General features: G+C 48.6%; 1 protein-coding gene across 1 annotated transcript; it reads right to left on the reverse strand.

The window, feature by feature from the left end:
• Positions 1–1,695: 1,695 nt before the first annotated feature.
• On the reverse strand, positions 1,696–23,217 carry Gpr68 (G protein-coupled receptor 68). Its single transcript, XM_029540723.1, has 2 exons — positions 22,966–23,217; positions 1,696–4,290 (listed from the first exon to the last, which is right to left on the reverse strand). Exon 2 carries the CDS (start codon positions 4,189–4,191, stop codon positions 3,064–3,066), a length of 1,128 nt encoding a protein of 375 aa, XP_029396583.1. The 5' UTR covers positions 4,192–4,290; positions 22,966–23,217; the 3' UTR covers positions 1,696–3,063.
• Positions 23,218–23,905: the final 688 nt, after the last annotated feature.

Raw genomic sequence — 23,905 nt, forward strand, 5'->3', positions numbered from 1 at the left:
TTGTTGTTATTTTGAGACTCACTGTATATTTTGGGCCTCACGATGTAGCTCTGACTATCCTGGAATTACTATGTAGACCAGGTTGGCCTCAAGCTCACAAAGATCCACCTGCCTCTGTCTTCCCAGTGCTGGCTTTCTTTCTTCTTTCAAATGTGGGTTCTAGAAATTAAGCCTCCATCTTAGACCCTTTCCATTGGACATAAACATAAAAAAAACGTGTATCAGCCACCTACGTTTGTCATTTTCATTATGATTTGGGGCTAGGGATTGACCCCCCGGGCTAACCATGAGATATTCCCTTGCCCCTCTTGTTTTACAGCATTGTGATGTGGCTTGCTTGTTGCTCTAATTGAACCTAGTTTTGCTAATCTGAGTTGGAAGAATTATCACTGAGAAGTGTCTTCAAACAACAGTCCCCAGAGGGTTACATCACATCGGAGACAGCAGATGAAGTGATTATTCATAGGGGTCCTTAGAATTTAAGAAACCCCTGGAATGGCTTGTCTGCACAGTAGTGACTCAGTTGCCACTACTAATGTCTGTGGAGAGACTGGACTGAGGGACCCGGAAGAGGTTCTTGGCAGTGAGGAATTTGGGTATTGTGACCTCTCTGGTATGCTCCAGCACAGTGAGCATCTCATAGAGTGGATTCCTAAGATAGTTGCTAACTGAAAGACTGAGGTCTTCCCATTCCCACCAGAGCCCTGGACACTGAGACCAGGTGGATTCCGGGAATGGAGACTCCATCCCTAGATGCATAAAGCAGTTGGGTCAGCTTTTGGCTTTCTCTAGAACACAAGCTGGTGGGGAGCAGCAGATGGAGATGTGCTCTGTGCTGAAGCTTTCTACTGTTTTCGGGCCAACCCACAATCCAGTGTGTGTAAACAGGAAGATGAGTCCTTGTATTACTAAGCAACCCTGGGGAGGAAAAAAGGAATTTTAATGGCTTCTGTCACCTTCAGTCCAAACCAGATGGACGTTTGCTCCCAGTCCCTATCTTAGGAGAGAAAGCAGGATTAATTCTTAATAATATTCTTGCTTAGTCTGTTTGGGAGAAAGACCTACTCTTCCATAACACTCCAAAACTCCAGGAGTCTGATCCACAGAGGGATTAAGTGGTCAAAATCAAATTTATGCTTCAATAGGATGTGGGCAATCCTTAGTGATAAACACGGAGTCTGACGCTGTTGAGAGGGTGCCCCCGGTAGACAGAGGTTGTCAACAAGCAAGGTGGGCGGCTGCAAACAAAACCAGTTGTTCTGGGGAAATGCCAGAGATGAGTGAAACGGGCTCTTTTGGTCAGATGGGGGCTCATCCTTGCAGGGTGGGGGCAAGGGGAAGCTACTCAATATGCGGAGCCCCATGTGGTCAAAGATGGAGTCTTGTTTGCTAAACCACAGGGCTGGGTGTTGTCCTTAAAGGTCCCAGGGTAGATCTGCAACAATACCTGCACAGATACATCCAGGGTGGCTTTGCAACATGCTGCACGGATGTATGGGCTTTGCCATGAGGCGGAAGAGAAACCCCTACTGTCCTTGTGGCTTGGGCTTGACTGCTTGTTAGGCACGCAAATGCAACCCCCAACTTGCCCGTGGATCTTTCCATTTGGGGTCTTTCAAGGACACAGTGGCTCTTCCTGGTGTGGGCAGAGTCTCTGCCTATAAGGACGGCACACACTCTGCTATGATTGGCTACTTTGTTTTATTTGCAGACTGAAGTCACTACATAAACCCACCTCACAGTCCAACACAGAGATACTTGGCATAAGACAGAAGACAATACAAAAACACAGCAGTCCTTAGTAAGGGGAGCTGGGCTTAGCTTGTTCCAGTCCAAGCCAGTGGGAATCCAGGATTTCAGGTCAAACGGGGAAATATTGTGGGATGAAGAGGCACAGAACATTTAGCTATCAACCATTGCCTGGTCCAGACTGAGGCTGGGGAAGGTGTAGGTCTTTCTGGCATGCAGCCATCTCTGCCAACTCTCCTATACCAAAATGGAGCTTGAGCCAAACCTGCGGTCATGAGACATGACTGTGTGTGTGTGTGTGTTGTTGTTGTTAGTTTATTGTACCTAGGAACGCTGGGAAACTGTCACACTCCTCTCAAAGGCTGCTGGATGCTCTGTGGTGTGTGGGAGGAAGGCTAGGAATTACTGACAGCAGACACATGATCCTGGTTACCAGTGTCTTGGCATACAGTTGCCATGGACACCCTGCCATTTTTATATTCTCCCTCTCTCTTCTCCCTTAGACTCTCAGGTCTGACACTTAGGCCAGACAGACACAAAAAGCTAATTAGAAAAAGCCTGTGCCAGGAACTTGGCTAAGGACACCGCTTTAGGCCTAAGTCTTCTTATTAAGCTTTAGTACAATGTTTTGAAGGACCCCTGGCATCTCTCCAGGGATCCCGGGGGTTTATTTGCCATCAACCCTTGGGGTTGGGGCCCTGTTCCACGAGTCCTGTAAAGTGAGATGTGTCTGGTGCTGGGACTTCTTCCCTGACTGCCTCTCTGCTGTTATCCCTAGCCACCAATATTGGTGCCCCAATCCTGCCCCCGTTCTTCACCTTAACCAGTCCTCTGGTCTAGACTAGTTTAGCGGCAAGCTCAAGTACTGACGGTGTCTATACAGCTTCCTGTGTCACACAAGTCCACAGCACACTTGGGCTGGTATCATCTATGACAACAGGGGCACTGGAAGGCTTGGCAGGTGACCACGCAGGGTCCTACCCTCCTCTCCACACCCCAGGCCTGCTGCTCTTTGCAAATCTCCTGAAAGTGACAATTCTGACTCCCTCCCATCTGCAGCCCAGGTGGCCACCAAGAACATGGGGGGAGACAGGGCTCATTCACACACTCAGCAGTGCCCAGGCTCAGGACACAGAGCAGGCTTCCAGGGGCCAGAGGGATCTGGCTGTGGCCCAAGACCATGCATGGTTCCTTCCTGAGGAGAGAGGCACCTATACATGGTAAAGTGGGAGACAGCCACCATGCTAGCTCCAGACCACAAGGCCTGTTGGTGAAAGCTTAGGACCTAACTTAGCCTCATACATGTGACTCAAGCTAGGCCAACCCGACTGTGGGGGGCCCTCCCACTCCCAGTGAGCTAGGGGTTTGGAAGGCTGAGTGGAGCTTGGTTAACAATTCAGGTTCCTCGCCCTGGGCCCCACTTTTCCCAGAGGCCTCAGGGGCACCCAGAGGGTAGGCCTCCCTGGCCCTGCTTGTCCTAGAGCAGGTAAGGACGGCTAGGCAGGCTCCTCGGAGGCGGGCTAGGTCCCTGTGAGTGGTCTCACTGACAAAGCAGTACAGCACCGGGTCAGCTACACAGTTGAAGCTGGTGAGGAGGAGGGAGAAGTGATAGATATTGAAGATGCTCTTGGCAAACTCACAGTTTCTCTCCCAGAGGCTGCGTACCAGCAGCAGCACGTGGTAGGGCAGGAAGCAAGCCAGGAAGATGACCACGGTGCTGAGCACCAGCCGCTGAATCTGGTCCTTGCGGCTCTTCTGTGTGCCGTGGCTACGGCGCACAGCCCGCAGGATGCCCTGGTAGGAGGCCAGCAGCAGGCAGATGGGGAAAAGAAAGCCCACCAGGAAGCGGTAGTAGTTGATGCTACGCTGCCAGGCCTCGATAGGGTAATGCTCAAAGCAGACTCGGTGCTGGTCCTCGTCCTCAGTGACCTCCTTGTTATTGAGGAAGTAGATGCTGGTCAGCAGCTCCTTGGCCCAGATGAGCACACTGACGCCCATGGCTGCCTTCAGGGTGCGGAACTGGTGGAAGCGGAAGGGGTGGGCCACAGCCAGGTAGCGGTCAATGGAGATGCAGCAGAGGAAGCCCACGCTGATGTAAATGTTCTCATAGAGGAGGATGCCACACACCTGGCAGGATAGGTCACCATGGGACCAGTCGTCGTGCTGAAGCACGTACTGTAGCCAGAAGGGAAGTGAGCAGATGTAGAACAGGTCTGCAATGGTCAGGTTACACAGGTACACTCCCAGCTCATTCCGGGCCTTGATCTGCAAGTACCCGAAGTAGAGGGACAGGCAGTTGGCTGGGAAGCCCACCACCAACACAGTCACATAGACCACTGGGGCTAGTGTCTGATGGATGGTGTGGTCAATGGGGCAAGATAGTGAGGAGTTTTCTGTAGTGATGTTCCCCATCCTTGGGCCAGAAGGAGCCTTACTCCTCATGGGCTTGGAGATGGAGCCAATCTCTCTTTTGCCATCTTGTTTATAGAAGGTGATGCAAATGTATCAGGATCTAGGCATCACTGGTGGTAGGCGGACCCCCTAAAAGTGAAGGTGGAAAAGACTTTGAATAATCACAGCCACCGTTTATGTGACACCTGTCACATTATCAGGCGCTGTTCTAAATGCTATATTCATTTAGAATCTGGACCAGGCCAGGCAGTGGTGGCACACGCCTTTAATCCCAGCACTTGGTAGGCAGAGGCAGGCGGATTCCTGAGTTTGAGGCCAGCCTGGTCTACAAAGTGAGTTCCAGGACAGCCAGGACTACACAGACAAACCCTGTCTCTAAAAACCAAAAAAGAAGGAGGAGGAGGAGGAGGAGGAGAAGAAAAAAGGAAGAAGAAGCTGGACCAGCCAAGCAACTCTAGTGCAATGGAAGGAGACATTCCAAAACACCAAGGTGCAGCTTATGGCTCCCGTCTCTGCCTTCCCTTATCTCCTCGTTCCCTTTTTTATTTTACTAGCCCCCTGGTACAAGCAATGGAGGTAAGGAGGAGATCCTGGCTCTCCAAAGGAGACTGGAGGCAAGAACATTTTAAACCTGAACACAGTGTAAGGGCTTTGTCATCTTACACAACAGTAACAATCATAGGACTGTACTAACTAGGCCAACCAATGAGGCCACAGCCATTCCAGGGACCTCTCCCCAGGGCATCAGAAGAAAAAATGCCCTGCTCCACATCCTTCTGTGCTTTGGCAAGGAATAAAGGATAGTTTCTCGTCACAGGGCCCCCAGCCTGAGTTCCTGGGTTACCTCTCTCATCTCAATGGATCTTGGGCTAGGTTCTGGACTAGAGATCAAAACAATCGATTGCCAACCCAGGGCCAGACACTTGTCTAAGTTTGTGAGTCAGTAACCTTTTCTGAGCCTCAGTTTCCTCATCTGGAATTTGAGGACTAAAAACACCTTCCCTGGGGCTGGAGAGATGGCTCAGTGGTTAAGAGCACTGACTTCTCTTCCAGAGGTCCTGAGTTCAATTCCCAGCAACCACATGGTGGCTCAAACCATCTGTGATGGAGTCTGATGCCCTCTTCTGGTGTGTCTGAATTCATATACATACATAAAGTAAATAAATAAATCTAACTGAAAACAAAAACCTTCCCTTTTGGTCAGTATCAGGAGGGTGATGAATGGGAGGCTGCGTGGTAATCCTTGTCAGGGGCAAAGGGGGTGAGTTGTAATCTTTAGCAGGGGCAAAAGGAAGACTCAAAGATGTTCTGCTTCTTTGCCAAATTAGTGAGCCATTTACTGCATTGAGAATTTAACAAAGGGAACTCCAGACCACAGTCATATCTAAGGGTAGAGTAGAATGGTTTGTTGCCAGTGTGTTTGATAAATTAACCTATCGAAACAGCAGACGCTTGAACTGTTCTACTGATGTAACCCTTCTCTCTCAGCCAAAAAAAAAAAAATCTCACTGGGCTATATCAGCACTTTTGTTTTCTCGTCTTAGTCTTTATTACTGTTATTATTTTCGAACAGCTTTTTCTCACTGTGTAGCATGGACTGGGGTATCAAGCCTCCTTCGGGCTCCTCAGTGCTGGGGTGACAGCACGTGCCAACTGCCCTGTCAAGTTGGCATTTTAGAGGCTTTTTGGCATTATTGAAGAAGCCCTTTTAGGCTCAGTATTTGCTAACTTCCTTCCTGATTAAATTTACTGCCACAGGTCTCCAGAATGTTCATGCTGACGTCATCGGGAAGGTGACATGTCACTGCGAGCTTTCAGATTTTTTTTTTTTCCCTCACTCTACCCCTAGCCAAGAACTGATTTTCCTTCCCCCGTAGAACCTACAATCTACCTAAGGAATCTAAATTTAAGCTGTTGTGTGATGCCTACAAGCCAATAGTGACGTTTGTTCCAAAGGGAAACCCCAAGAAACCATGACCAAGCCTCAGCTGATCACAAGGCTCCAAGCTCCTGTAGCTCTCTCCTGCATCGAGTCTTGTCCTCCACCCTAACACCCCAGCTCTCCTCTCCTCTACCACCTCCCGATCTCTGGCCTTGGTGCCTGCCCACCTGTCTGGCATGGGCCTGAGTGGGAGGGCTGGATGGGGTTGGGTAGAGGCAGAGATGAGGCAGAGAAGAGAGCTAGGGTAGAAGGTAGACCACCAGAGCAGAGATGGGCGGAGGAGCTGGCCCAATCTATGAGAAGAGACCCAGAGAAATCTGCACCCCACAGTTCCAGTCCCAAGGTGCCTAAGGACTAACATGGTGAGTTTCTCTTTAGTCATTCTCAACCTTGTAGATAACTATGCACAGTTACCTGCTCTGACCTGTGGTTCCACATCCCGGATCTCAGCCACCCAAGGTTAACGGTGATTGAGAGAGAAAAAGGATAGGTGAGCGTAGCACACTAAGGTATTTTGAACTTAAGAAACTGAGCCAGGCGGTTTCAGTGCCACCTTGAAGTACAGAGCAAGAGCCAGTCATTTCAACAATGATAAGCAAATACCACCAACCACCCACATATGTTATACACACACACACACACACACACACACACACACACATATATATTTATGGGTAGTGGAACATATCCACACGTCTGTAATCTTAATAATTAGAGGCAGAGGCAGGAGGATCACTGAGAGTTCAAGACCAGCCTAGGCTAATTAGATAGTAAAATTCTATCTAAAAACAAAATGACATTTTGAAAGGGAAAAAACATATTCATATAAATTCATTACAGTATACTGTTGTCTACTTTATTACTAGTTGTTGCTCACGTCTTCCTATGCCTAATATACAAATTAAACTATCATGGATACAGGTTCACACATGTTTGATAACTCATGGTGTAGATAGAGGCCAGTTCTACACATCTGTGGTTTCCGGCATCTGCTGGGGGTATTGGATATATGCCCTTAGGATAGGGTAGGCCTCAGTGTGATCACTTTTCCTGGATCAAGAGACCAGAACTCTCATTAGTTTTTCAATGAGCAGGAGATGGGTCTGGTCCAAAGTCACCGTTTCTCTCACCTGGATGCCAACCCCTCTCACTCATACAAGGAGCCCGGCCCCTCTTCCACGCAACCGCTTCCCTTCTCTCAACCCAACCAACTTCTTTCCTCAAAGAAGCCACTCCAGATATTCCCCACCCTCTGCCCTAGCTCTTCTCTCCACCTCATCTCTGCCTCTACCCAACCCCATCCCAGACCTCCCACCCAGGCCCACGCCAGTCATAGCCAGCCTCCGGAGAAGCATCCCAAATCATCCCTTGCTCTACACACTTGGACGCAGCCTCTCTCACACCTGGACTAAAACCCAAGCACCCTTGCCAGGTCCACGAGGCCCACAAACTGGTATCAGCTCCCCAACCTTGCCTGCCACCCCCACCTTGAGGACACAAGACTTGCCTTCTGTCCTCAGTCCCTGTACCTGGATCTTGCCTAGTCACTCCTTCCCAAAGTTTGACTCACTGTGGCACCACCCACCACGGTACCTGCTCCTTCTCTTCTAGAGTTATGGTAACTGTCATTTCCTGGAAAGACCTTCCCTGGCATCCACCCTGACTCTCCCGCCCTTGCAGTGTGGACTGTTTAGGGCCTTCTTAGAAGACTAGGTAAGAGTCATTTCTTGTTTTTCAGATAAGAAAAGTGGGATTTAAAAGGGGAGACTTGGACCAGAGAGATGGCGCAACTTGCAAAGGCATTCGCCACCAAGCATGACGACCTGAGTTTAAGCTCCTTGGCCCAAATGGTGGAAGGAGAGACCTGAGTCCCACAGTTACCCTGACCTTCACACACATGCTATACAAGGGTTAGTATCAGAGTTCAGAAAACCCAAAGCACATGTGAATGACAGGTGAGCATGGTGAACCACCTGTAATTCTAGCCTTGAACAGCAGAGATAGGAGGTCCCAAGAGCAAGCGGGCCAGCCATTTCAGGGAGCTCTGTGTTTGATTTAGTGACTGCTTCAATAAATAAAAGAGGAAGATGGCTGGAGATGATTCCTGGCATCAATGTTGGGGCTCCACATGCAGATAGCACACACATGAACACACAGAGAGACATACATACACACATGCACACACACAGACACACACATGCATATACATGCAGACACACACATGAAGATATGAACATACAGAGACACACAGAGAGACATTTACACACACATGCATACATAAATACACACACACACACACACACACACACACACACCACATGAAATTGGAGAGAAAAGAGGGCGAGGAGGGAAACACTGACTTCAGGATTCCACAGACCAGAGCAGGCAAAGTCTCAATCTTGAAACATGTCCTGTCAGGTCTTGGAAATTCCCTGATAGTCACCAGGCCCCACTCTGTTGTTTACTAGTGGTGAGTGTATGGACGTGTGGGGTAGGGCGGGGTGAGGTTTATAGCTTCCTTTTTCCTAAACCAGCAATAAGCTACTTCTTGCAACCAAAGTCAGAAATGTTCAAGACTGCATAACCAAGAAGCATCACCGACTACGTTTAGGCTGAGGCACCTCCCACATTCACTTTGGATCAAAAAGAACAACAGTTCTTGAACTGCATTGGAATCCACTGGAAGTTTCTTTCTTTTTTTCTTTTTCTTTTCTTTTCTTTTTTTTTTTTTTTTTTTTTTTTTTTTTTGGCTTTTCGAGACAGGGTTTCTCTGTATAGCCCAGGTTGTCCTGGAACTCACTTTGTAGATGAGGCTGGCCTCGAACTCAAAAATCCGCCTGCCTCTGCCTCCCGAGTGCTGGGATTAAAGGCTGCGCCACCACGCCTGGCTCCCACTGGAGGTTTTAAGACACTGCAGAGACTCCTATTCCAGAGTTTCCAAAGTGGCTGAGTCTGAGAAAGGCATTTTAAAGACTTCCATCTCAAACAAGCTCCTAGGAGATGCAGGAGATGCAGGTTTGCTGGACCATGGGTCACACTTTTTGAGTAGTGAGGCACCAGAAGAAGCATCTAGAAGGTCATGGCTCAGCTTCTGAACATCTAGAAGCTCATGGCCTCAGCTTCTGAACAAGCCTCCTTTCCTGAGTCCCTGAAGCAGGGAGCAGAGGCGCTTGGAAGGCACTGAAAACCCAGTGGGAACTTTGGACAGAACAAGGGCACAGGTCCTGGGCAAGTCTAGACTGCTTCTGCTTCTTCCAGTAGCCCTCATGGGTGGTGACTGCGAGTGTCCCTGCATCTATTCCTTTAGCTTGCAAACTGTTTGCTATATTAATGTTCCACTTCTGTACTCTGGCTCCACCTTCACGATCCTGTTTGTTGTTATTGTTTGGTTTCTTTCTTTCTTTCTTTCTTTCTTTCTTTCTTTCTTTCTTTCTTTCTTTCTTTCTTTTTAGACATAAGGTCCAAAGAGACAGTTTTGCCAACAGTCCAGTACCTACAGGATTTCTGGAGCAGGTATTTGTGAAATGTGCAGTGTTCACAGGGCCAAGCTACATGCATGGGGGACTTAAATAAGATGAGAAAGAAGGTGCTCCCACTCCCAGGGAATCTCCACGCCTAGAAGTCAGGAAGGCTACACACACTAATCACTGCCAAGAGAGGCAGTGTCTGGTGGATGCAAGGGTGTCTCTTCACCCTTGTCATATTCAGTGTCTGCACACTCTTGTTATTCCAGGCATGCATTCCATGATTCCATTGCACATTGATGGCTCCTGCTCTCCCGAGGCTGGAGGCTGCACAAACCACTCCTGCCACGTCACAGGACATGCTCAGTGGAGTCCAGACTTGGTACAACATTTTGTTCACTAACCTGTCCTTAGAAAAGATGTCTCCCCTTGCCCAGTTATTCACCATGAATGGGTGGCCTTTGGCTTTCTCCATCATCTTTCACTTAAGTAAATTGCCAACTTGTAGAATTTTCAACTAAGTGTTTGAAAGTATCTCTCTTTTCTTCCTTTCTCTCACCAGGCTTGATCAAGACTTCTTTCCTGAAGTCAGTGCAACTGCCTTAAATCAGGCTCATGTCTACAATTTACCACCTAAAAGCCATTTCTCAAACCACAATCTAACCAAGTCAAAAACTTGCTGTTCAATCATCCACCCATCCACTCACTCACTCGCTCACCCACTCATCTATTCCCTATCATCCCACACCCATTATCCATCCATCCATCCATCCATCTGTCATGTATATATCCAACAATCATTCATCTCTATCCATCATCCATCTATCAATCCATCCATTCATCATCCATCCATGCATCCATTCATCATTCATTTATCCATCTATCCATCCATCATCTATCTACCCATCTATCCATTCAGCCACCCACCTCTATCTATCCATCCAAACATTCTTTCTAGAACAGTCTCTGAATGTCCATTGTATGGAAGGCACTACACTATACACTGGCCCTAACATCCAACTTCATTTTAGCCTCATGAAGAGCAGATAAATGAAGTAAACTCAGGATAAGTATAAGATTTTGTAGGAGTTCCTTGGAGGTAACCTAATGCAGTAAGGAAAACCTTCCTAAGCAGTGACAATCAGACTAAGTCTAAGAGGAAGAGGAAGAGCTGCCCAAAGAGTGGGGAGTTTCTGCCTGTGGAAAATGTGTGCAAGCTATCAAATGCAAGAGAGAGAAAATGAGTACCTTTGGGGAACTGAAAGTAGCTTGCCACAAAAGGATGTAGATATAAGGCAGACAAGTCCAGAGAGGAGACAAGAATAAGACAAGAATACCATCAAATTAAAATGTAAGGGAACCGCTGGGGAAATGGAGAGGTTCTTCAATGCTTGGTCCTCTAGCCTCTTAAGAATTGTTAGATGGATAGGTAGGTAGAGAGGCAAGTGTGTGAAATTGCTGGGTGGGAAGGAGATGGACAGATAAAGAGTGGATGAACAGACAGGAATGTGGGTGAGTGGGCAGATGAATGAATGAATGAATGAGTAGATACATCGATGTGAGAGTTGATGAATGAGGCATAGGTGGGGAAGGAGACAGAGTTGGAGTGGATGGGTGCAGAGGTAGATGGGTAAGGATTTTGAAGCTGAGTGCTACAGCAGTGATGCCACTAACAGAAGTAGGAAAGTGAGATGGAGGGATTTCTAGGACTGCTTTAGCTGGACAGGGAGTCCCCATCACAGCCAGCGCAGTCTCCTGCCACTTCTGAGGATAAAGCCCTGCAGTGGAAGCCATGTCTTCTCCGGACTGTCCCCTTTCTACCTGGGATTCAGGAGAGCTTCCCTCCCAAAAAACTCAACTCAAAAACTAAATGCCACGTTAGACACAGAAGTGTTTCAAAGTGGAAAAGCCGAGGCACATTTGCACGGAGTCCTCTGCTAACCAGGCACAGTTCTGGATGTCCACTCCACCTCTCCAATGAGAACCCAGAGAGTCAAAGACAGGACAGCCCTTCAGAAATTCCACAGCTGAAATATGGCGGGTCGGGCTTTAAACGCTGTCCCCGACTTTCTGACCCTTGATCAGGATCACTACTGAGTAACCTGCTTCAGCCTCCAGGCCTCACAGATGCTAGCTACCACAGGGACCAGTAAGCTTTGTGGTGGGTTAGCCTCCTGCTCCTGGAGGGTGTGACCTACTAGGCACCCTGTCCTTAGTCTCTCATGGTGGAGGGATGTGCAGAGAGCAGTGGAAACAGCTCTTTACCATCCAACCGAGAAATTAAGAAAAAATGCACAGAAGGTGATGCAACTCCTAGAGATAGATCTTTACACGCATGCGAATCAATCCGGTAGATATCACCACAGGTTTAATGACCACATGAAGCCCTGATGGGAAGGAAGCAACTCTCTGACAGAAGCTCCTTCCAGGTAGGAGGCAGAGATGGAAAGTTGGATCTCTCCTGGCTCTCGAATAACTATTTCCCCAGTACCCATCCCTCTGCATACCACACTAGGCACGTACTCAGAGTCTCCTGGTGCCAGGGACCACCCAGAGCCTCAGCCCACAGAGCTGGGCAGTTCCCGTATGCTTGCTTCCCTTCCCTCAGCTGGCCAAGCCTCCAGACACTTACACAAGCTGGTTCCAGAGGAACTAGGGTACCCAGCTGTCCCATGAAGGCGGATTTATAAGGAATTTCCCCCAGGAAGGAATAGAAATCAACTCTTTTTTTCCCTTCTATCCCCACCTTTCCCCCCCAAATAGTCTCACCTCTACAATAACAAAGACAATTCAGTCTTGTTCCTAATATCCTGTAACAGTTTCAAAGTCTTAGCAAATCCCTGTATGTTGGGTGGGGCTGGCATTGCTAACCCATTTCATAGAACTTGAAGCCCAAGGAGGCTGAACCAGGTCTTGGAGTTTACACAGTAAGTTGGGGTGAATCTGAATCCAGAACAAAAGCAACCAGGTACTCAATGGCTACCTTTGAAAACAAAAACAAAAACAAAAACAAACCACAAACAATAGCAAGAAATACACTTGAGAGTGTGGCCATGTACACACTTAATACACACACACACACACACACACAGATACACACAGATACAGACACATACATATAGCTGCATGCACACACACACACACACACACACACACATAGATTAAGAAACTCCCCCACACAATGCTTACCTGGTGTTTGTTTTTCACACTGGTGTTGTCTCTTCTATTTCATTTCTTTTAAGAACAGATCAATTAAATTGATTTCTGTCTCACAAGCAGGTCAGTTTGGAAACTATCCAGCCCCATGCCCACACTGACTGGCTTTTTTGAGAGCCTCCTGGTAAGGCAAAGAAGGCAGTGAGGAGTCCACAGGCAGTCGAGGAGGAAATGGGGAGGCAGCAGTGAGGTCCGCCCCCTGCAGCCCTGAGAGTTCTGAATCTAGCAAGAGTCCTCCGATTCAGCCCCTCCACTAGGCTCTACCCTCAGTCCTCCGCCAGCTGTACTCCTACGGCTCAACTTGGCAGTGTCTGGACAATGCTGCACATGGATGAGCTCTCCCTCTCTCAATTCTGCAGGGAAGGAAAAAAAAAAAAAAAAAAAAAACCACGTCCCAGCTCATCTAGAAAATCCCCAGCTGGAAGCTCTCCATTCCTGAGCTGAGGCAGAATCATGTGAACTCCAATCTGGTGTCAGGCTGGGCGGTTGCTGAGGAACCTGCTTGCAGGAGGATGCAGGGTGGCGGGCGGGCGGCAGAGAGATCCCTTAGCACACCCTCCCTTCTCTTAGGCTTTCTACAAGCTTCAGGTGGACTCAGGGAGCAGCCTCTGGGAAAACCCTGAGCCTTGACTTAAGTCAGGTGCTCAGCAAGAGTTAAGTACCAAAATTTTAGCTAGCACCACCTCAGGCACATGCTAGACACCAGGAGACACAGAACATTGAACTCCACTCCTGGAGTTTTCCCTGAAGCCCCTCAGGTCTGTGGTCGATGGCTGGCAAACTAGCAACGGGTGAGGACAGGAAAACTGACTGTTGGCACTCCTAACCTCAAACCCTTCCTCGCCACTAACATCTCCGTTAGTGGGTCTCAGCCCTGGCCACATTTGTAAGAAAACACGTGGAGCCTATTTTTTAAAATGTATGCAATGGCAGTCTCTATCCCAGCTGAACTGAATTGTCTGAACATAAGTGTTCTGCCAAGTTCCCTGGTCAACACTAAAATGGATGGGCAAGTAGGACCTTCTCTACAGACCTTCTCTGCAGTAGTGTCAGGGTCAACGCTCCGAGCGCAGAGCCCTGCCAGCTTACTACACTGGCTAAGCTGTAGAAGGTTCTCCAGACCATACCCTCAGTTACATGTGCAAAAGCTCAGGCTCCCTGGGCCAGAGTTTCATGGTTGGAGCCTAAGCACTCAAAGATGACTACAACTGAGCTGTGACTGAAGTCTGAGGCTGATGTCAGGGGCCTTGCTCTCTTGGCTTAGCTATTTCCTTCCAAAGCAGGGTCCTTGAAAACCCAACTTGCAGTACATCCGGAGCCCAAGCACACCATACACAGATGGACCCGGGGGACACGATATCACTGCAATGTCTAGGACCTGTCTTCTCCAGAGAACAAGCTGCTGAAGTCTGAGTATAGGGTAATGTTAGCTAAGGACTCTGCCAAGAAATGCCAGCACACGACAGACCTTTTTCAACTGTCACTACATCAATTGCTAATTGGAGGTCTTATGTTACGAGGCGGCCACTTGTTCTAGGGCAGCCATCTGCTCGAGTCAGATGTTATGCCTGGGGTCTCGAGTGTACCTGACTGCCCATGGTGTCACATGGGCAAGGGGAGAATATAAGACTGGTGGCGGCTGTGTAACTGCTTCCCGGGTCATAGCTGGTCAGAGAGAGAGCACCTCTGGCCCTCCTTGCAGAGTAGCCCACCTTAGCAGGACACACAGACACTATACCCAAACCTTTACCTTGTACATCTTCAGGAACAAGTAACAGGATTGTGAACCTCCTCCAGGACACCCAGGGACCAGAAAAATGTCCTACCTCTGCTAGCAAATGCACATTGCTGGGGCGAATAGGTACCCCCAGCAAACCCATCGAGCCTTGGGCATATTGGAAGAGGGATTCCTTAGTCTACGTCCTATGAAGTGCCCACGTAACCCACGTAGTAAGAGAAAACAGAGTCCTTGCTGGGTTCTTTGGTTCTGGGATTTTATCTTCAATAGTGACACTTCCCAGCGGCCTCAGGAACCCCAGAGGCCCCATAAGTCCCTGCCCTTTACAAACTCCTCCAATAAAACCTACAATTATATAATAGCATCAAGCCTGCCACACACTGCTGTAGCATCAAGAAAAACAAAGCCCTGTCCCTATTCCAGGCTCCTGCCCTTCAGCCATCAAGAATGTAAAGAGAAGCCACCATGCAGAGCAGGGTGGGAGAGGAAGATGGAGGAACTGAATGGGCCAGGCCTGTCACCCACCGATCGCTCAACTTCCTCCTTTCCCTCTCTTGGTTAAAAAAGACACAGTCTCTTATATAACTCAGGTGACTGAAACTTGACTATGTAGCCCAGGCTAGCCTTGACTCATGATCCTGCTACCTAAGCCATGGGAGTGCTGGGATTACAGACAAGCATCACCACATCTCTCTGTAGCTAGAATTCTCGAATTTGGGGATCTTAAAGACACACACAGAGAGAGAGAGAAAGAGAGAGAGAGAGAGAGAGAGAGAGAGAGAGAGAGAGAGAGAGAGAGAAATAATAACGTTTTTGTTTTAATCCCAGGTGTGGGATATGGGGCTACTTCAGATTGTCCACAGCAACTGACAATGATTTGCCTCATGCTCTAGCAAGGGTGTGATTTTTCCAGCTGCCGATAGTTTTTGGGATTGGGTGACATTTGGAATTCTGGGGACTTTTCAGAGGTTATATAAATGTTAGGGACCCAAAAGATATGGTAGGTTGTTGGTGGGTGGTTGGTTTCAGTTTGTTAAGTAGTTGCTCACAAAAAAAGAAACAAGAGATTAGATACTTTGATGGTGAAGAACAAACCTGCCTCAAGGCACACAACACCCCTAACCAGAGGAAGTGGTCTGATGATAGATAGTATCGCCCCCTTTCCTTTCTATCCTTTTTTTCTCTCCTACCTAGTGTTAGGGAGATGAAAGGGTGGCAGAAAAGGGGTGGAGAAGGGTGGAAGAAAGAAGAACCCACAAAGTAACCAAAGACAGGCTATATGTCTCCACTACACCCTTGTCACAGTGACTGCACTGGTGAAGGACCATGGACCCCACTGGACTAAACACTGTCCTTATTGTGCCTCCGCATAAAAATCTACTTCTGGGATCTGAGTTCTGAACTTTCCTCAGCGGCTCTGGTGGTTGCTGGCTGCCATTTGTTTTGAAGCAAAGGTCTGCTCTGAGACAGAGTCCTAAGCCACAAGACCTTCAGTTGCCCACCCCAGAAATGCAGGGAGCATGAGAGACAGCATAAGTAGCCACTGGGGTCTACATGTAAGGTCTCTAGCAAATGGGAGTAATCCCATGGCCACTTGGAGGCCACAGGTTAGCGGGTAGGGGCACAGGTCTGACCCAGACCTGAGGGTCAAGTCCACTTCCACATCCTGTAGCCTTGAGAATCATACATGTTTCTGACTTTGTGAAGCTCCAAGATGATGAGACCCACCAAAGCAGCTAGCACTTAGTAGGACCAGTGAGATGATGGTAGTGGTGGTGGTGGTGAGCCTGTCATGCCATCTGATGAGCCAAGGCAGAGGCTGGACAGATGAACTTGACAAGTGGTGATGGAGTACCATCTATTACCATCAGGGTTTGGGAGGACTCAAATTATTCCACCAATTTGAAGCTAATCAGGGTGGAGGGGCCTGAGGGGCTCCCCAGGGGCTCTGGCAATGTAAGCAATGCCTGCAGTCAGCCATCCACCACTTGACTGCAAAGGGCCTTTCTTGACTTGTGTCTCTGGGAGCTGTGTGTTACCTAACATGTGCTTATTTATATTTAAGGAGGCTCTGCCTATGTCACCTAGATTCCTGATGGTGCTGTGGTTCCAAAAGAGGACCAGGTGTGGACTAAGAGTGGCCCTGAAATTTAAGACTCTTCACTTCTCAGAGGGCCCAGCACCAACACCTTCTTGGGGGTTCCAGAAGAGCCAATATCTACAGTAGCTACTGAAGATGTGGCTGCAAGCCAACGCTTGCTCTGGGTTTAGGTTAAAGTGTGTATATATATATATATATATATATATATATATATATATATATACATATACACATATATGTGTGTGTGTGTGTGTGTGTGTATGTGTATGTGTATGTATTCTGTGTGCCACAGCACATGTGGGATAACTTTGTGGAGGTGATTTTCTTCTTCCACTCTAAGGTGATTGAACTCTGTCCTAGTGACTGAGCCACCAGGTGTGCACAGCAAAGTCCCTTTCTTAATGAGACATCTTGTAGGCTCTGATTTTTTAAAAAAAAATTTTTTTTTTGAGATAGGGTTCATCTACATAAATGTTCTGGAGCTCACTGTGTAGATCAGACTGGCCTTGAGCTCACAGAGGTCTTCCTGCCTCTGGATTAAAGATGGGTGTCACAATGACCGAATCTATTTTATTTCTTGCACAACCCTACTCTACAGGTCATTCCTGGTCTATAAATGAGGGAAATGAGACTCAGACAGAAATCGGTTTGCTCGGGGCTACATAGCTGGTAAGCAGATGAGCTATGATTTTAACACAGGGTTATCTGACTCCACATAAGGCTTTAGCCTAGGGCGCTTTCCTGGTCTGGATACTACTATAGCAGATTGCCACAAACAGGATTGCTTGAAAACAACACAAATTTCTCATCTTACAACTCAGAGAGTCCATGTAGCATTTACTGGATTAAAATCAATCTGTCCTCAGGCTGAATTCCTTTTTTGTAGAGTGCTTAAAGGGGGTCACCTCATTTTTTTTTTCAGTTTCTAGAGGTTTCCACACCCCCTAGGCTGTGGACATCTTTCCATTTCCAGACCTTGCAGTGGTGGACTGGACCCTCTTCACATCACATTACATCACATCCATGACCGTTGTTCCTGTTAACATGTCTTCTCTCTCCTCCCTCCTTTTCCACTTTCAGGGACCCCTGTGACAAACTGCATCCGCCCACTTGGCACTAGACTGTCTCGTTATTTTAATGTCATTTTACTAGCAACCTTAGTTCCTTTTGCCTATGACCTTAAGTCAGCAGTTCTCAATGTGTGGGTTGAGATCCCTTTGAGGGTCTAATGACTCTATCACAGGGGTCACATGCAATCCTGAGGGGCAGAGTTTGGACCCCTTGGATGTAACAAGGCAAGCATCTTGCTACGCACGAGAGCACATGCTTTTAGTCCCAGAAGTTGAGACGCAAACACAAATGGATCTCTGTGAGTTTGAGGCCACCTGGTCTACACAGTGAGTTCCACAACGCCTGCACTACATAATGAGACTCTGTCTTAAAACATAAACCAAACAAACAAAAACAACCCTGAGCCCTTGGCGAGATACTTCAGTACTTTTAGAGCAATGACTGCTCTTCCAGAGGACCCAGGTTCAATTCCTACAACCATCTGTAACTCCAGGTCTGGGGGAATCTGACCCCCTTTCTGGCCTCCAAGTGCTCCAGGCACACAAGTGGTGCACCCACAAACATGTAGTCAAAAGAACCATACACAGAAAATAAAAACACTTTAATTAAAAAAAAATAACAACAAAATCTAGGTATCCATAAATATCTGTGCAAGAAAATAATAGGGTCTGTTTTCAAAACAAAAACTAGCTTGAGGCCAAGCAACAAACAAATAGGAAGCTTTGGTTCCTACTGATGCCCACCACTCTAGCTATCCCTTCCCAGATTAGGCATTTAGAACAGGAAAGTATTAACAGCCAAGTTTCCTTCATGACCTGCAGAAATCATGTACTTGAGAAATCAAAATAAGAAAAAAAAAAGCAGGATGTAAAATGTCCAAATAAATCCACCCATGGCCTTCATTGAAATCTAGGCAAAATAACTAACAGACATGATCAACTTTATCCCCCACCCCAATGTTCAGGTTATTAAACGTGTTTTCTGCCCTCAATCAGCACACTGGTCACTTACTGCTTTAGGTCGGTGCCCAGCATTTCAAGGATGTAATATTTAATATAAGCTGCCTCGCTTTCAACACTCTGCATTGACAGCACTTATGCTTATAAGTGGGGAGTCTTGGTTCCTGGCTACCTGTAGCTCCAGCTCCAGAGTTCTGATTGAGGCCCTACCCTGGCCTACACACACACACATACACACACGGGAATGAATCTGGGAGGCTGTGTTTTCAGCAATCCCTCTGGGTGGTTATGACATATATCTAAATTTCCCTGCCCAGCTGTGAGACCAGCTCCTCTATGCAGCCCTTCCTGAGCCCAGAGGACGAACCAATCTCCCCTCCACTCCTACACCATCCTTCCCTGAGACTTCTTTGTCCTTCCCTCGAGGACTGACCTGCCATTCTAGAAGGTGAACCTGTCCTCACATTATGACTGTGAGAGCCAGTCTAGGGCACCTCACAGGTAACCGGGTTCCAATGTCGGGCGAGCGCAAAGTGAGGGGACACAGGATGTGCTTGCGCCAAGTGTAAGACACTGGATTTTTTTCACAAGCTGCAACCCTGTGGCGCATGGTGACTTCTGGATGCCCACACCCTTCTTCATTACCACAACCCTCTGACCTCTGACCTCTGAGCTATATTCTCAGCCTCCCACTTCACCCTTAACCAGCTAGCTCTGTGATGGAGGACCTGGGTCCATTTTGTCCTCTACCAAGAAAAATGTACACTAACTACTTCAAGTGTTTGAGCGAATGAGCAGCTCAACACTCATATCTTCTGCACCCTGTCTGAAGTCTCCGGTGGCTGAGGCTGAAGTCAGAAGTTGACAAACTGGGGGAGACAGACAGGCTGTGGATGAGAGAACAGGAAGAGGGCGAGAGTGTTGGTTTTTGGTTTTTCTAAAGGTGTTGGGTAAACATGCATCACACTGGAAACCTATAGCCCAGCCAGAGACATCAAGCCAGGAGGGTCTGTGGTCTGAGGGGGTGGAAGCTGTCTGAGCATCCTTCTTGCTTCAGGCCAGAATAACCCCAGGCCTTTAGGTTGCCATGGCAACCCAAGTCTGCTGCACTCTCCCTTATACTTCCTGCCTACCCACTCTGAGAGCTCTATCTCGTCAATTAGTGATCCAATAACATATGACAACAGTCATCCAAGCACATGAATGAAACCTCCTGAAAGCAAACAGACTCCTGGGTGCTGCATAGAGACTCACTACATTTGACCTAGGGCGGGTCTCCTGCTAAATTCTCTTTTCCCAAATCCAACTTACTCTTTCTTTAGCTTCTTTCCTCTTGGTTTTGAAGTCATGAGGTTGCCAGAGGTGGGGGGCTGATGCCTTAGAGATTTCCTGAGAAATGGATGCTGGGAGAACTATCACACAGGATGCTTACCTGTGATCCCAGAGCTGGGGAGAGAAGACAAGAGGAGCAGAAGCCTGAGGTTATCCTCAATCACACAGCTAGTTTGAGGCTAGCCTGGGCTACATCAGACCGTGAAAAGGCAGAGGGGAGGGGTAGGGAAGACGGAGGAAATGGGAAGGGAAGAGGGGAAGGGGAGAGGAGGGAAGGGAAGGGGAGGGCAGGGGAGGGAAGACATTGTGATGATTCTAAGATGTCTGCAATCTATCCGATATTCGTCTTGCAGGAGAAGCCCCTCCTCCCGGGTCCTGGTGGGCTCCGTGATAGCCTGACCAGCAGAATTAAGTGGAAACAGTATTGTTCGAGCTCTGAGTGCAGACTGAAGGGATGGACAGCTCCCACGCCTTATCTCTGGAGAGAGTTGCTGTTGCAATTTAGGTGCTAAACTGGAGGGCACTCACCAACCAAGACAAGAACTTACAGCCCCAGGTGAACTCCCAGTTGACAGCTGGGACAAGACTCCTGCTATACAAGTGTGTGATCCAGTGACAGATGGGCCATCCATCTGATTCACAAGCAGAGTGCACCCTAAGCCCTTCCTAAATCCAGTCTTTTGGAGCAACATAAACAAGCGTTCTGAGCACACGTCTTTTTTGTTGCTTGCTTGCTTGTCGTTTATCTAGAGACATATACCACCTTCTATCCGTTCTTTGAGAATTTAACACAAGTTACTCTGATCACATTCACCTCCATTTTCCCCTCCCCCAACTCCTCCCAGATCCACCTCCACCTACCTATCTCTCCTCCAGCTTCCTGCCCTCATTTCTCTATGCCCTATTGAATGCAATTTGTGCTGCCTTGTTGCAGCTGCCCTTTATGTCTGTCCCTTCCGGCATTAGCTGCAGGGACTACTACACTGTCAACTGATGAGGACTTGAACACAACCTTCGTCGATCCTGCTGGAGGAGCTGATCCTATCCCCTATCAACAGTTATTCTGATTCTACGGTCACCCAGAGGGGTACATTTTAACTCTTCTGAGATTTGGATTTATTTCACATGTTGTTACTTATTCTCCGGGGGGGGGGGGAAGCCATTCGGATCTATAGGAATAGTATGAGCCCCACTTCTATGTGTGGGGCCACCGCTGGATCATAGTTGACCTATCATGGGTCACCCCCTTAAAGAAGACGGAGTCTTCTTCCCACAGAAGCCATCAACTGCTCCTAGCTGAGCTCACACATTTCAAGTGGTTCACCCTGCCACAGTGGCTAGTGGGGACATCAGTATTACAGTCTCCCAGGACACTTTGGGGTCTTCCATGTACTGGACTCATTTGCACGGTTACTTAATTTTAATTTTTTTTTTATTCACTGTGTCAGGTGAGTATTGTCCCCTCTATTTCCCTGCAATATATGAAGGCTCAGAGAGGGAAAGTACATTGGCCGAGGTCCACCAGCTGAAACAGGAATTTGGATGATAAGCCCCTGGAGATCTCAGCTTACCAGTCCTTCTGACTCTAGTCCCTGTCCGATAAATCTCTTCCTACTGCATGCCTTTCAACAAGAAGCTGCAGCAGAGAAAGGGTGGGGAGGGGAGATCTCAGAGTTGGCTGGCATCTATCTGGAGGTGCAAGCTTTGCCTGTGTGGTCTCATGGCTACACTAGAAAGTGAGCTCTAGAGGCAAGTCCCTCTTCTTAGAAGGGCCAATTGAAGTTTAAAAGGAGGGCATTGCAAGGCGGCAGAGCAGCCCCCCTGGGGAGCAGGAAGAAGGGAAATGGTGAAGAAACAAATTAAAAAAGAGGAAGAAGAGCCCCAGACTCTAATGAACCCAAGTGGCTTTGAATGAGCCATGAAGTTCTGGAACTGGCCAGGGAACTGAAAGCGGTCCCTATACAGCAGGTGGCGCAGCCCACTGAGCTCAGGAAATTCCCCTCTCTCCCTCTGGGTTGAGAGGTGGAGATGCAGGCAGTCCCCCCCGCCCCCCAAAGAATGAAGCAAGTCATAGCCTTGACTATTGTCTCAGATTTGTGTCAGATGGGAGGGCAAGCAACTGCCACATGCCACCTCATTAAACTCTAGGGTTGATTCATCTACCCACAGGTATCCTTCCCAGCCCCCTCACAGCAAGACATGCCCAAGGCCTGACACACTGGCACCAACCCAGTGCTGAATCCCAGAAGGCTTGCTACCCATAGCGCCTGTCACGCTTTTGTCCACCTGTTCCTTCATCCAGACCTGGGACACAGCTTTCTCTCTGGGACATTTGATTCCCAGAGGGGACTTAAGCATTCAGACCATCAAGTGTTCTTATTGCTCCTGCTGACTGGCAGTGGGCCAGCTCCACCCAATTTCCCCTCCCACCCCCCCTACCCCCCAGAGCAGAAGGTAAGGATATGGGAACTGTTTGGGTCTCAGCGTTTGAGCTCAGAGCCTGTTGGAAGAAGGGCCACGCAGAATAGAAAAGGACCCCAGTGCAATCTTTAGATCACCAGAACTGGGTAAATGAAGGGTTAGAGGTTTCATACTCTTTTTTTTTTGAGGGTGAAGAAATTACCAGGTGGCCACGGAGCCAGCCGCGGGGGCGGCTGCTAAACCCAGTGGCGACAGCATAAAGAGACACGACCCAGGAAAGGGACTCGGGGCGCTGGAGCTCCAGGGCAGACATCCCCTGATGACTTCGGTCACAGTCAGTTCTGCGGTTTCACCGCACACACACGGTGCTGTTTGGGGGGTGTGCCCGCCTCTTGTGTGGCCGCTCCCGCATCCTTCGCTGGCCCCAAGCGCAAGCACACCCGACCCTGCGCTCCGGAGCAGGACCCAGAACCCAGCAGACCTCGCTTCTCCCGGCCCTGGCAAGCCAGCGACCCGTAACCATGGCAAAAGGAAGGAGCCTGGCTCGTGGCAACACGTACCTGTACAGCGACAGTCTGGGACGCGGGCCTGATATCCTCCAGGGCAGTGCGTGCGCCGCCAGGAAAGGTTGGGGACTCCTGCAGACACGCAGGTCCCTTTCTCCTAGCCACTCTGGGCCACGTTGTGCGAGATTCCTCCCGCTCCCAACCCTAGTCAGGCACAGCCAGACCTGTCGGTCCACGCCCTGCAGCTCACACTGACCGCAAGCCACAGGCGAGGCGCCTGCTAGAAGGGCCGAGGTGGCCTGAGCACTCGCCGGTCCGGAGGTGCGGCATCCCCCTCCCCCTCCCTGCTAGCATCCTGACCTAGAGACTGGCTCTGCGGAAGAAGCCAAGCTGCTGAAGCACTAGGGGACTTCTTCAGCCATTGGCGCTCCTGGGAAACGCTGAAACCCAACGTGGGAAGCTGGGAGAAAGGTAGTCTTTCTGCGTTCATCTTCAGTCTCCATCATCAGCATCCACTTAGTAAATGAGGTGGGTGTCACAGTTCTGGGCCTTTCTCTACCTGCCGGAAGCCTGGGGCGGCTTAGCCTTCTGGATCCCAGACCCGGTGCTTCCAGAGCCAGGGAGTGTAGTCAAGGACATTATGAATGACCTTCTCTGGTTTTATGGAGATATTAAGGAAAACTTACTGTCCTCTGCCTTACATACTGCCTTAAACACTAATAGCAAATAGAAACAGCTTGCCTTGTTATACGCGCTGATTTAACTCTATGAGGCCGATGCTACTATTTTTCCCATTTATAATGGAGAGAAATCCAGGCACGAGAAGACAAATAGCTTGCCCGAGGCCACCCATTTATTTAATAAAGCCTTTGAGATTCAAATCTTCATTCCACCCTATGCCACCTTGTATCTAGGTATCTCACAAGTGCATGCCTGGGTTCCTGTGGACTTCACCCCCAGAAGACCTGCCTCTGCCTCTCACTTTCTGAACTTT

The sequence above is a fragment of the Mus pahari genome, chromosome 7, assembly GCF_900095145.1.
Source record: "Mus pahari chromosome 7, PAHARI_EIJ_v1.1, whole genome shotgun sequence".
Taxonomy (NCBI): domain Eukaryota; kingdom Metazoa; phylum Chordata; class Mammalia; order Rodentia; family Muridae; genus Mus; species Mus pahari.

Excerpts from the sequence above, each read along its gene's own strand:
- Gpr68 (XM_029540723.1), bottom strand. The coding sequence starts at position 4,191 with ATGAGGAGTAAGGCTCCTTCTGGCCCAAGGATGGGGAACATCACTACA.